Source organism: Diadema setosum, chromosome 3, assembly GCF_964275005.1.
Source record: "Diadema setosum chromosome 3, eeDiaSeto1, whole genome shotgun sequence".
In the NCBI taxonomy this organism is placed as follows: domain Eukaryota; kingdom Metazoa; phylum Echinodermata; class Echinoidea; order Diadematoida; family Diadematidae; genus Diadema; species Diadema setosum.
In genome coordinates, this window is record NC_092687.1 from 40035428 (window position 1) to 40049734 (window position 14307).

At 37.9% G+C, this 14307-nt stretch overlaps 1 protein-coding gene across 1 annotated transcript; it reads left to right on the forward strand.

Annotated features, from left to right (window-relative positions):
• Positions 1-7383: 7383 nt before the first annotated feature.
• On the forward strand, positions 7384-14068 carry LOC140246859 (CD209 antigen-like protein D). Its single transcript, XM_072326186.1, has 2 exons — positions 7384-7462; positions 13662-14068. The coding sequence occupies exons 1-2, from the start codon at positions 7384-7386 to the stop codon at positions 14066-14068; spliced, it is 486 nt and encodes a 161-aa protein (XP_072182287.1).
• The last annotated feature ends 239 nt before the right edge of the window (positions 14069-14307 follow it).

A 14307-nucleotide genomic window follows, 5' to 3' on the forward strand; every position in this document is an offset into this window, starting at 1 on the left:
AAGTGACTTGCAAAGAGCATGGAATAATATGAGGAAAAAAAAAACCACACGAGCAATGATAGAGGAGACATACTGGTTCATATATATGAAGAGTTTGTTTGCAAAAACCGATAAGTCCATATTTGCCAAATGGAGATATTTGCGATTAAAGGTCAAGAAAAATAAAGAGAATAATAAGATTTTTTTTTTGCTTCTTTTAACCATAACTTAAAAAATGTACCTTTATATGTAGTGACCAATATATCATTTAAAAGGTATTATTTTGTACTTTATGACAGAGACCGTACATCAAAATCTTCAAAAATGGACTTATCGGTTTTTGCAAACAAACTCTTCATATATATATTATATTACAAAAATAAATAATAATGGTCAAACGTTAATTGCAGATAGAACAAGTATGTTACTTAACATTACTTAATATTGCTAGCTAAACTTAAGGATGCGTAGTCCTAATCATGTTTTGATAAAGTTTTTTTTTTTTTGACAGACGCTGATAGAAGCAGTAAGAAAAAAAGAAAAAAAAAGTCAACACACATAATGAAAAAAAATCTACACATTTTTACATTTCTTGATTAATGAAAGAGTCAAAATTCTCCATTTTCAGGAAGCGGAGAAAATAGCAATACACTAATGTCAATAAATATGTCAGTAACAAATCTAAAGAATGCGAGCTTTTCACCTAACAAAGAAATGTCTTTACATTTTCTTTAAACCATTCTCCTATACGACGTCGTGATCTGTCGAAATCTCCTCATCCAGCAATGATGGCATAAAATAAATAATTGTCCGATTGTCCTTAAAGGTTTCGCTGATGTTTTATTCTGATATTACTGCTTTTATTCAATTTTCACTTATGTCTCAATTAAATTCCCCTTACAATTTCCAGAACATTTCACTTTTCACAGACGTACGCTTGTAGGTCTTGTTAAGGTATAAGTGAAAAATTGTTGTCTCGGCAGTTACCTTATGCAATTAGTGTGTAGATGAGTCAAACCTTTTGCTTGCTGACTCAATGCTAATATCACCCCGATCCAATGCATTCATTATGTTATCACTCAATACATAAACAGATTGCCTTCCTGATCCTTGTCTGGATGGAAAGATCTGCTCTGAAACTCTTGATAGCTTCACCTGCAAGTGCCCAAGATCATTTACCGGAAGCCAATGTGAAGTGGGTATGTACACGTGAATATTCAGATAGTAAAACCGTGGTTTATAACCTCAGCTAACCGTTGTATATACTATGTATCATTAATTGTATGTCATTAAATGAAGAGGAAGAGCTTAAATTCGATAGCGCAGTTAAAAAACATATCAATTTGGATGTAATCTCCTAGAAAAAAACAGAAACATATGTATATATATATATATGAAGAGTTTGTTCGCAAAAACCGATAAGTCCATATTTGCCAAATGGAGATATTTGCGATTAAAGGTCAAGAAAAATAAAGAGAATAAAAAGAAAGTTTTTGCTTCTTTTGACCATTACTTAAAAAATGTACCTTTATATGTAGTGACCGATATAACATTTAAAAGGTAGGCCTATTATTTTGTACTTTATGATAGAGACCGTACTACAAAATCTTCAAAAATGGACTTATCGGTTTTTGCGAACGAACTCTTCATATATATATGTATATATATATATATATATATATATATATATATATATATATAACGCCAGAAGAGATCCTTGTCATTTGATTTGTTGTTTGACATTGATTATTCGGCCCATTTCACTATGACGTCATCATGCGTGCAATTTTGGATCCATACGATTTGCTCCATTGCACGCTCGCTTGATAGTCTGGGAGCTAGCGACCACTCAATTTACCCCATCAAGCCCAAAAGGTTTGACCCCTCAGAGTTGTTGGGGCCACCCTCCTCATTCACAAAATGTGCGTCAGCCTGATCCCTGAGGGTGGGTTCGGCCCCCAGGGACCCCCCTAAAAGGGCCCTTGGCGGATGTAATTTACCCCATGGAGCCCATGGACCAAACTTGGTGTAAAAGAATGTCCTATGGGTGTACATCATAAAAATATAAAAACTGACAAAATATCTGGTTGGGAAAGGGCTTGCCAGACCGCTAGTTTGCAGGCACAAACCCTTGTTGGTGGTGAATGAGTCTGCGCCAAGACTACACTTTCCCATAGGTCCTGTACTGTAGCGTCTCCCAACAGTCCGAGGGACAGTGCCAGTTTAGTGCATGTAGTAGTCTTGGCGCAGACCCCTATACTCCTAACAAGGGTTTGGCCTATATCCTGGGACCCAGGGTAGTTTGCAGGCACAAATTGACCAGGCACAATAGAACACACACACACACACACATACACACACACACACACACACACACACACACACACACGCACATATGTTCACATATTTCTTCATGTACCTACATACCTTTACACAAAACACATCTCACAGGTTTCTACAGCCATGATACCTTGCACATGTATGATAAATGTCAGACCTATAGGAAATTCACTATTTTTGAATGTTTTACATGGATGCTATTAATGTACATTCAAGCAGGAACACTTAAGAGAATTTAGAATTTGTGTGAAGTTGTATTATGTTATACTGGCCCTACCATCTATTATGTATTCACCTCATGAGACACCATAGCTTTTCAGAAAATGCTGAAATGAACCCTGTGTTGTGAGTAGAGACTTCAGTTTCAGACCAACCACAGAAGCACTAAAGACCAGTTATATAGCACATTGAAGTAAACCATATTATCAACAGTGTTCAATATAACTTTTATAAAGTTCGTGTCAACAAAAGAAAGTCAGATACAGCTTGGAGTACTTCTTTTTTTCTCATGATTTTATGTTTAAAATGCAAAAACCAACTCTCAATCCTTACATGATCTTTTTTTTTTGAAAACCTAAAAAAAAAAATTTTTTTTGTTGAGGTTTTGGCTAATGGATATCACGAAAAATGGCAAGGATTACAACATTTATGCCAGTATTTCCTTTATTTGATTTTAATAAATTCCAAATCAGATGTATTCCTGAACTTCCTTGAGACATTAAATAACAAGGTTTACTATAGAACACTTATTTCAGCACTTTTGTCGACTTTTTGTTCCTGGAGATACTTTATAATGGAGATACATTATAACTTTATGATAATTCTGGAGATACATTATAACTTTATAATAATTCCCAGCCCCAACACAAATGAAACTCAATTGTATCACATACTGCAAACTGCACTGCCATTGACCCTGGCCAGTATTACACACCAAGTTGAAACACTGAATCATCACTTGAATGAAATGCTAAGCTCTATCATGCAGGTTGAGAGTGTTAACCAACTGTCTTGATGTGTTCTCTTTATATCAGCACTTTTGTCAACTCCTCATTTCTATAATCATCTTTAGTTTTCCATCCCCACACAAACAAAACTCAATCTATGGTGTCACATACTGCAACGATAGCATATGATTGTCATTAACCCTTGACATTACACAAAATTGAAACATCAAATTACCAACTGAATGAAATGCTAGCTTGATTTCTTTAAACTATAGCATGCATGTTGAGAGCATCCACATGATTGTTCTTGTGTTCTCTTATTATATCAACATTTTTATCAACTCATTTGTGAGATACTTTGCCTACACCCCCCCCCCCCAAAAAAAAAATCAACTTTCAGGGTGTCACGAATAGTTATGCAGTTATAATGCAGTTCATGCGTATAATTTAGTTGTCATTGACCCTGGCAATTACAGATCAAGTCATGCATCATATTATATAGGGTAGACAACAAAGGGCTTGTTTCAGCAATTCCAAAAACTATTTGTGACATACATACTATGGAAACATAATAAAGGATAAGCAGGCTGCGTGGCCAGTAAAACATCACAACTACATCTCGCTTGAGATCTTGCTTTCGAGTTCTTGCTTGAAGGTTCATTGATAGTATCCATGTAAAACATTCAAAAAGTATGAACATCTTTAATTAGGTCTGACCTGTATTATGTGCAGGTGCTGTGGCTGTAGAATTAGATTACCAATTCAAGTGACATGTTTTGTGTACTTGTACAATGTATATGCTTGGAGTCATGTGCGGAACATAACTGTGTGCGCGTGAGTAGTGTGTGTGTGTGTGTGTGTGTGTGTGTGTGTGTGTGTGTGTGTTCTATTGTGCCTGGTCAATTTGTGCCTGGTCAATTTGTGCCTGCATACTACCCTGGGTCCCAGGATATAGGCCAAACCCTCGTTAGGAGTATAGGGGTCTGCGCCAAGACTACTACATGCACTAAACTGACACTGTCCCTCGGACTGTTGGGAGACGCTACAGTACAGGACCTATGGGAAAGTGTAGTCTTGGCGCAGACTCATTCACCACCAACAAGGGTTTGTGCCTGCAAACTAGCGGTCTGGCAACCTCTTTCCCAACCAGATATTTTGTCAGTTTTTATATTTTTATGATGTACACCCATAGGACATTCTTTTACACCAAGTTTGGTCCATGGGCTCCATGGGGTAAATTACACCCGCCAAGGGCCCTTTTAGGGGGGTCCCTGGGGGCCGAACCATTCAACTCGGCTGCGCCTCGTTGAATGGATCATTTCATCTTTCACCTCATTAAATATCCTGTCCATTGCACTCATAAACATTCATTATTTGTATAATATGTGTGTCTGTGTGTGCATGTATGTATATATATATATATATATATATATATATATATATATGTGAGGTGGTTTTCACAATATCTTAAAATTGACTTTGAGTAAGGATTACACAATTCCTCCTGCATGCTATAGGGATTGGAACCAGCGCAGGTTGTCGGCGGGAGCTTGATAGTCTGCTGGATAACGTTGTAGACGCCTCTCCAGTTATCATGTGGTTGTGGGTTCGAATCCTGTCCGCCATTGTATCCCCATGATTTGTTTTGTTTTGTATTTTTTTGTTTGGCTTTTTTGGGGGCATGACTATACTTCTAAAAGTTTTATCAATTCAGTGCTTATTTAATTCGATGTAGGGGGATCAGTTGCAATAAATAGGTCTAAACAACTCCGGGCAAGAATTTTATCTGAATCGAACAATTTTAGTAGTTCATCAAGTCAAAAGGACGAAAGACTTAACAGTTAGAATGAATTAACCTCTCCGGTGGTCAGCTTGTATAGCCGTCCACAGGACAGTATCCAAGAGGACCACAGACAATGCACGCAGATTCAACAGTATACACTTTGAGGTTTCATACCTACCTGTCAGAGGAAGCGCTCGCTGCGAAATTTAAGACATATCTCGCCGAAAATCATTCATTTATCCAAAAGACTCATATGAAAGTTCAAAGTTCAAAGTGTAGAATAATGAATAGTGGCTATCCTATCAGCTTCATAATCATTATTCCAGTAACAGCTCTGTGGTGTAACCCATTATTCATTGCCTTTATTTGTGTTCCATCGATAATTAAAAGAATAATTGCAAGGTATCATAAACGATTTGCACAATAAGGTAAATGTCATTAATCAAACACAAATGCAAACAATAATATTACAACAGTGTAATACATGCGCAGCTGTAACTCTACGGCCCAAAGACATAATTATAGATTCACGTGATTTGTATAATCAAGATTTTCATGAATTCAGTCTGTTGAAATAATCCTCGCTATATAGTATAACATGAATATTGGGGAACTTGCAAAAAAAAATAACAAACAGGCAGTAAAAAAAAAAAAACAGATCTGGTAAAACCACCAGGTTCCCTGAATGTAAAAAAAAAAAAAGAAAGCAAAAAAAAAAAAAAAAAGAAGAAGAAAAAATGAGTCTTTGTACAAGTGAGTAGCTTGAAATGAAATGAAATGAAATGAAATGAAATGAAATGAAATGAAATGAAATGAAATGAAATGAAATGAAATTGAATTAAATTAAATTAAATGTCTTTGTACAAGTGAGTATCTTCATGGGCAAGTGGACATAACAATTCAAACTGGATAGGAGGAAGTGGTAAAAGAAAAACAAAGGGACAAGATGACACAAAGTCAAACAAACGAACAAACGGACACAAAAATAGGGTCACAGACACATGCACACAAACACACAAACATACACACACACACAATGGTGCAAACCGAAGCAGATAAGTAAAGGATACATTCCACACACAGGCGAATTCAATGCCAATATGACAATACATATTTAATACGCTGCAGAGCATGAACTCGCTCAAATTTCTCCAACCACGGAGACAATATCTAGCCGAAATATCAAGTATTCATTAAAAAAAAAAGAAGGAAAAGGAAGAACAATCCTATGAAAGCCTGCTTAAATTAAGTGTTAGTGGAAAAGTGAGCAAAGAAAATGGGATTCCATCGGGAGTCAAACCCGAGATCTCCGGATTGCTAAACCGGTGCTCTACTGACTGAGCTATAGAAAGCCTTAGTACAGTATTCGTCCCAGAAACCCTTAATTCTCAATGCTCGGGTGGTCAGAAGCTATAGCAGTGTGTTTGTGTGTGCCACACTAGTCCACTGCCTGGACTGTTTTGTGTGATCATTTACCGCGCGCACACACCGCTACAGCACGCGTATGCCCTACCGTACGCTCGTGTATTATTTGCCACGCACGCACGCATCTCGACCTCCAAAACAGTCCAGTCTGGTTTGCCAAGTCTCCCCGAAATATTTCGGAAAAAATTGGCCCCACCCTCACCCGCTCATTCATTTCGAGCATCCTGATTGGTCGATGAGATCGCGTCCAGCAGGCGTTTGTGGGATCGAAAAAAGTCGATCGATCTCTAATCTTGTAGTCTTATTGCAAAGAGGTATATTGCATGTAGCAATATAACATACGTATTTTACGCCAATACTTGTATCAATCTCTACATATGTTGATGAAATTTCAAAATTATTTTTCTTTTTATTAAAAATTGCTCAAATGATATATTTTAGAGATCATAAGAGGAGAATGAAATTAGAACGTACATAAACCGTGCGTAAGAATAAGACTAACTTCTACTCGTTTCCATAACTGTTATGAATTAAATTACAAATATCACAATAACTAACATTTTAAATCTATGTTTCGACGGAAAAAAATAAATTTAAAATAAAAAATAAAAAAAATTGATAAATACATGTAAAAAAGATATTCGCCCATTTAAAGCATCGTGACTTACCGTACATGTCAATTTCGAGGTGGCTTTTACTTCTCGATCGGGGATCCCCCGGATCGCGTGTACAGCATACAGCTTGTGCAACAAATGTGCTTTTCGTATTGATTCCGAGTCTTGCGTTTTCCGACCAAAATCTGTGCAGCATTTCAAGTATTTCCTCCAAACCTTGTTTGCATGATCAATGGATGTCAACATCAGCGTCTCCGCGTCGCTTTTCTGACAGTGATAATGAGAAGAGCATTCAATGCAATGTGCTACTGAGAAGCTTGGATTCGTTGACGGTTTCGGGGAGCAGCAGCAGAACCAGAACTTAGAAGTCCCAGGTACTCGTTTCTCCGTGCGTGGTCATAGACTCATGATTTCGTTTATCTCCATGCCGACTGGTTTCGGCAATAGTGTGGTGTTCCAACTTCCAAGCTGCACCGTTGTGCGTTGATATTCTTTGCAAACTAGATCTTCATGATGGACCAGACTCTCCGAAAGCTGTGGCTCTTGTCATGCCTTTGAAGTCTTTAATTTAGGACCAGATGAGCAGGGCTAATGGATCTTGCTTGGCCTGCGTGACAAAGTCGAAGACTCAAGCGGCCTAGCGGTAAGCTAATCATTTAACGTTAGATCTATCCAGTTTCTACAAATGATTCGTCAAGGCAACTTTCATTACGTGTCTCTTGTCTTGAATTACAAACTGTAACTGTAGGCCCCTAGTTGAACAACAACAAAAAAATGATTGTAAAACTAAATGTAGTTAAAATGTCTGGCCTCTGGGCCGGGTAGGGTAAACACATGTCAGGCTTCTACTACAGTACTCTTGTGAGTGTTCCTAGGTGCACTGAGCTGAGTCAAATCCTGTGTAATTGTAATAAATTGTTAACACCATAACTGCACTGGTTTAATTGTTTTGTACAGTACAGTAACTACTGTAACTTTCTCGCATACAAATGTAATTACACATATAGGCCTACTGCCTTAGCTTTAATCTGTGAGACACAGCCTGTGTCTCGTCGGCTTTGCTCCTCTACACAGACAGAGGAGCAATCGAGACACACGCTGTGGCCCACAGACTAATTCTTCATGTGCATGTACATCGAGAAAAAACTCAAATAGGAACATGCTTCAGTATGCAAATGTACTATACTGAAAGGGGACAACTTTGCACAACAGGGAATGACACTAGAACCAGACAGGGTTTGCCTTTTGAACACTTTAATTCGGTCTCCGGCACCGAATCGTCAACATAGGTCCTCTGAGGACAGTCGCCATCTTACGTTCTTCTTACCGCCCTCTCTCGGCGTATCTGTTACAATCGTTTACACATTATGTTCCCTTGCAATACTTGTTCATCTATAGATTAAAATTATGCAGTCTTATAGCTATGCGATATGCATTGAAGAGACTGCAGGCATTATTGAAATCACATGTGCAATGTAGAAATTTTTTTTTATTTTAATCTTACTGTTTTTTTTTTCTTATTTTTCAAATAGAGGGACTGCATCTGGAGACACCAAAGCATTTCGAGCAGTGTATGGAAAATTTGGTAAATTACGATCGGAACTCAAGTCGTCAGTCCCGCTGTTGCCCTGACAGCCACTGCAACCAGAGATGTGCGTAGCGGTATCATCGAAAAATTTGGTCTTCGCAATTATGTCTGGGTAAATCAGTTGCCGGACAAGTAAAATATAAAACATGTGGTCAAGTCTGCTGCAAGAGATTTAGATACAATGTTCAAGTGGCTGGCAGATGACTTGAAGATCCATGGTGCATGTTGTGAAAGGATGATAAGAAAAATGTGCAGTAATGTGTACGCGACCTTTATGGCACTGCTTCCAGAAGGTTGCCACAGGTATGTTAATAAGTTTATATGTACCACCAGAACATGGAAACTGATATCCAAAAGGAAATTGTTGACAGCATGTTAGCAACAGATGGTGAAATCAGAGTTCTGATAGCTACCATTGCATCTGGCCTGGGTGTTGACGTAAGCAACGTATACAGTACGGTTTTGTGTGGCTGCCCAAGTGATCTAGACGATCATATCCACTTTTTAAAAGCACTAAATTTTCAGGCCTTATCAGATATATTGGTAACATGAAGAATCATGTACAGCTGTACAGCTGTACATAGTAGCTGAGATTTTTTATTTTTTTTTAATGAAAAATGTCACGTATACACGTGTACATGTAGCTTAGCTTGTACCTTTGGGATTTGAAAATTGTTTTTTAGAGAATTCATATGATTGTTTTAAAACAAGAATCCACTGTGGGTGTTTTTCCTCCTTAAGGTTTGTAATGGTGAGTGGTTGGTACTTTGGTTTCTGGTGTACCTGAATTTTTGCAGTTCCATGCTACATGTACAATAATTTTCTTTTTATCACTGCAATTACTGTACCTTGCTCTTATTCATGGAAGCAAATACAATGTACATTTGTACACACCTACTTTTCATACTGTACTTTGTTTTTTAGGCGTGAATATTTTCATTTCATCGGACATGTTGATGGGTACATATCGTAATTACAAGTGATAAAATTATGGAAAAGTTGAAATATTTTAGTTCAAGGTTGTGTTTTTGTGATGTAGTGGATTACATGTACATGTACATACAGACCATGCCAAGTGGGGATGGGCTGTGTGTTTTGGGTGTTTGGGTGGGTGTTTGAAAATTGAACTGAAAATGCTGTTTGTCTGCACATGTAATTGTACATCGCATGTTCATCTATGCATACATGTACATACAAGTGTACAAATGTGTAGAGTGTGTTTGTGAGTTGTACAACTACCAAGAACTTGTTTACATATAATACTTTCTTTACATACAAAATCATTCATGAGAAGTACAGTATGTTCTTTGGCCCATTTTGATAAAACTAAAACTAGTTCTGTTAATGCACATGAACATTTGTACCTATAGTTTGAACTGTGTAGCAATGAATTTATTTTCTTTTTTGAACTTTGAAGCATTTTTTTTTTACGAAGAATTGTTGTAAAGCGCAACAAATGAAAAAACAAAGATTTCTTTGTCATAACTTGTAACCAGTTTGTGTTAATCCTGTGTTTTTGATGTGTAATGAGAGTCTACTACACATGGTAATCAGACTGAAATGTGACATATCAAATGATTTCTCTGACATCAAAATTCAGAGTCAAACAGTTTACAATGTATTTTGTTTGAAATAATGCACTGTTGTTGAACAATGATCATGAACTATCATGAATATACTGTAAATGTATTGTATATTACAGTACTTGTACATGTACATGTACAAATGAAAGTGTATAATGAAGGAATTTCAAGAGCATGGAGAAACAACTGAAATATGCCTGATATTTTATCAACTATAGAACATTTAATTTCAGTTCCTTATGAGTAATTGGTGGCACAGAATATCCAACTTTAAAGACACTTATACACCTGAGGAATTATTTTGAATGTCCTTCCCAGAGTGACAACTTTTTGAACTCATTATTGACAGTTGGGAGTGGGATGCTAGCTTCGAAACTTCCTTGGTAGTTGGTACAACATTAACAGTTTTACTATCATGGCCAAATTTTTATAATGAAGGCTTAAGAAGTAATGTGATAAAAAAAATGTACAATTATACATATGCTCAAATTACACTACTCGTAGTTCATTTGTTTTCACTTTGCTGTCTGCTCTTACTGTACGTGAAATGATGAAGACTACACAGTGTGTTTAACAGATATTGCACATATGTGTAATGTACACGTACACTGTGCATTGTACATTTCAAAGTACAATAGTGATAAATTGATGTATTTCCTGACCACACCTCAACACTGAAAAAAAAATCTAAACTTATTTGCCAATAATCAGGTGCCATAAACGTTGAAAAAAGTAAAGTCTACTACACTGTACAGCTGTATGTACAAAGTACATATACAATGTTTTAATTTGGATGTGATTTGTAATAGGAGGTTTAATCAAATTGCCAACATGTGAGTGTGTGTGTGTGTGTGTGTGTGCGTGTGTTTGTGTATGTTTGTGTGTGTGTGTGTGTTTGTGTGTGTTGTTTGCATGGCCCACACATTTCCCAAGCATAATTTCACACTGATATCCCCCTTAAATGTTTGTGAATAAGAAAAAAACAAGTTGCTTTGTCAGACTGTCTTTTGATATGAATAGGCCTACTTATTTAATAATGTATATATACATTGAGCTAGTATTTTGAGCAAATACAGGTATGGTTTGCCAAAAAAAGGAAGATATATATATATATATATATATATATATATATATAACCTTTATATGCATATGCAGAAGGGCAGTTCAACCAAAACTGTTCACTTGTAATGCCAGAGACAAATGGACCAATATCTCTAGCAAAAATGCTCTTAAGAGTCTTCGTCTTGGTTTACTAAGTTTAGCTTTACTATATCACGAAGACTCACAAACAAAAAACTGAGTGACGGGGTATTCTTACAACAGGAATATTGGTCTGATTGTCTCTGTTACAGAAATTATCAAAGTGAATAGTGTCGGTCTAACTGCCCAGTAGGCCCTACATGAAGTGGTAATAAAATTATAAAAGTTGTACAAACTTAGCGCAATTCTTTAAATTTAGACTGCTCTCTAAAAAAGGCACCTTCTGGTTCCTTATATGTACTTCAAATCTTTGCACTACAAATTGTGTAATGTGGTAGTACCTTATCCCCTTCACCTCCACCACCCCTGATCAGAATATGCTTGATATCTTGTATACCATAGCTAAGTAGCGGTTCATAGAACCTACATCTCACAGCCCTGAGCTTATAATAAACAAAATTACATTGTTATTTAGTGGGCCACAAGTGCCTATGTCAATTAAAGAATTTCTTTAATTTCTGAATATTTCATCATACAATATTATTAAGGAAGAATAATTGATGACAAAATTATTTCCTTTAATGAATATGATTGGCACAATCCCCCCTCAAAAAAAAATATTGATCCCCTTTACCAACAATATCATCGCCAAACAAATCTTCCAACTTTTCTTGAGGTCCACATCTCACGACCTTCACAGAGTTCTTTGCAGTTTTATGTAGTGTTTGGACGTTAGAAGTGGCACATCACAAATCATACATCGGCGAGCTGGCGATTTGTAGCTCGCCATTTTCAATCTTAAGAATAATATTCAAGTCATCATCGAATCTGGGCACAACAAAGTCCAAAACACCACGTGAAAGTAGGTCGGACATAACATGACTGCAACCATAACTTTCAGCCAGTCAAAAACGTTGCACGAATCAGCTGTGCAACAATGCATGGTACGGATCACTGAAGAACTGAATACATGTATCGCATTGCATTGTGATCAAAGAGTTAGAGTTGGCTCTTTGATTGTGATAATGTGTGTTGTGCAAAAATGCAGGCATCTCTGTGCACATAATTGTTGCAGATCGCACTGTATTCACGGTGCAATGCACACAGCTGGCTGCAGATCGATCGATCCCACATAACTTTTCTGTGATCGATCCCTTAGTTTTCATGCATACGCAATGAGCTTGCGAGAGATAGGGCATTACGTAAGCATACCTAATATGAACTTTTGACCCTACGCACTGTCAAACCATTCTGGACGTTTTTTTCGGACAGGTTTTGTTGGCGCCCTCATCGATATCGAGCGGTTACAGGGGATAGCGCGATAAGCTGTGGAGCGCGCGTGGATGCGTAATGATAAAAAACGTCCAGAATCTGGACTAGTGCCACACACGCACACACTTAAACCTGGCATAAACCCGAAGGATAATTCATCTTGGGGATAAATGCGAGGGATCACCGAAGTGATGCAGTTTTTTGAGTTTGTAACAAATAAAGACAGAATAAACTGACCAGAAAGAATATAAATTATTAGTGGAAAAGTGAGCAAAGAAAATGGGATTCCATCGGGACCTTCGGATTGCTAGACCGGTGCTCTTTAAATTAAATGTTATCAGCTACGATTTCATGCCAGGAACAGCTCCTTGTTTTAATACATTATGATATTATATTAATAAGCAGTTCGTTTGTTTGTTTTTATTTTCTCGCTTTGTTCTTTTGCGACGATCTGTGACCATATTGCACGTTGGGATAACACAATGTTGCGTTAAGAGTTAATAAGGACTTTTCGATTGTGTGGACGTGGCCGCCAGTCTCGTACGAAAGCGGCTCGAAATGTCCGCAGCCCACTCGGCACGTCCGCGGTGTTATCACACATTTTGATTTCAGTGCACGCCGTTCGTGACGTATTGCTATGACGTCATGACCTCCATCTCCTCTTGCTGGGTGGCGATTGGTTGCGACATGCGATGAGGTCATCACGTCAAAAATCTCGGGTGGATGTAAAATCCCTCGAACACACGTAAGCGATTCTGGCGTTGGACGAGAACCTTAAGCATGCGCAATTCCTAAAAATGACGTCATTTCCTCGACGGCCACGTCCACGGGGTGAAATCGAAAATGCCCTAGTATTGATGAAAAAGAATTCCCCACCCCCCCCCCCCCCCATGAATGTGATTTCTAGTATCTGTCTTTTGCGTTGTCCAGAACTTGTCTGCCCAGGCGATGCATCGTCCCCAGACTCCTGCTATCTCTACCGTCAGGACCAACAGCCCTGGGAGGTGGCGAGGGATGAGTGCGACAATCTGGGAGGATATTTGGTCGCCATAGAAACGCCAACTGAGTTGTCCAGCATCCGAGAGGACGTTCTCACCTCGCACTACGAAATAACCACCTTCCCATGGATCTGGGTAGGCCTGAATGACAGATCGACCGAAGGGGTGTACACGTGGGAGCGTGTTGGTGGTACCTTACCCGTTTCAAGTAGCATGTGGAAGTCAGATCAGCCCAGCCCAGGTGGTGCTGCCGATCAAGACTGTATGAGCTTCGATGGGTTTGTGCTCAGGGATGATCCATGCAGCATGCAAACAAGCTACATTTGCGAATTTATCTGACTTTGCATCGATCATTTAGCACTTCCCTTCCTCTAATGTTTCTTAATTGCTGTGTTTCCCGAATATAAGTTTAACAATGCGCGTTCATTTCACTCTCTCAATCCGAGTTTACCGGATAATAGTAACACTATATAGTAAGTTTGTCATTATCATACGCATCATATGCATTACTGTACTATCTAAATATTATGTATGACGATGATAGATCTTTCCACGTATATAATCAATTATGTACAATG

Bases quoted from the DNA above. Each gene is read 5' to 3' on its own strand.
- LOC140246859 (XM_072326186.1), top strand. From the start codon at position 7,384: ATGCAATGTGCTACTGAGAAGCTTGGATTCGTTGACGGTTTCGGGGAG. The intron at 7,463-13,661 runs GTACTCGTTTCT...TGCGTTGTCCAG, and splicing joins CCAGAACTTAGAAGTCCCAG to AACTTGTCTGCCCAGGCGAT.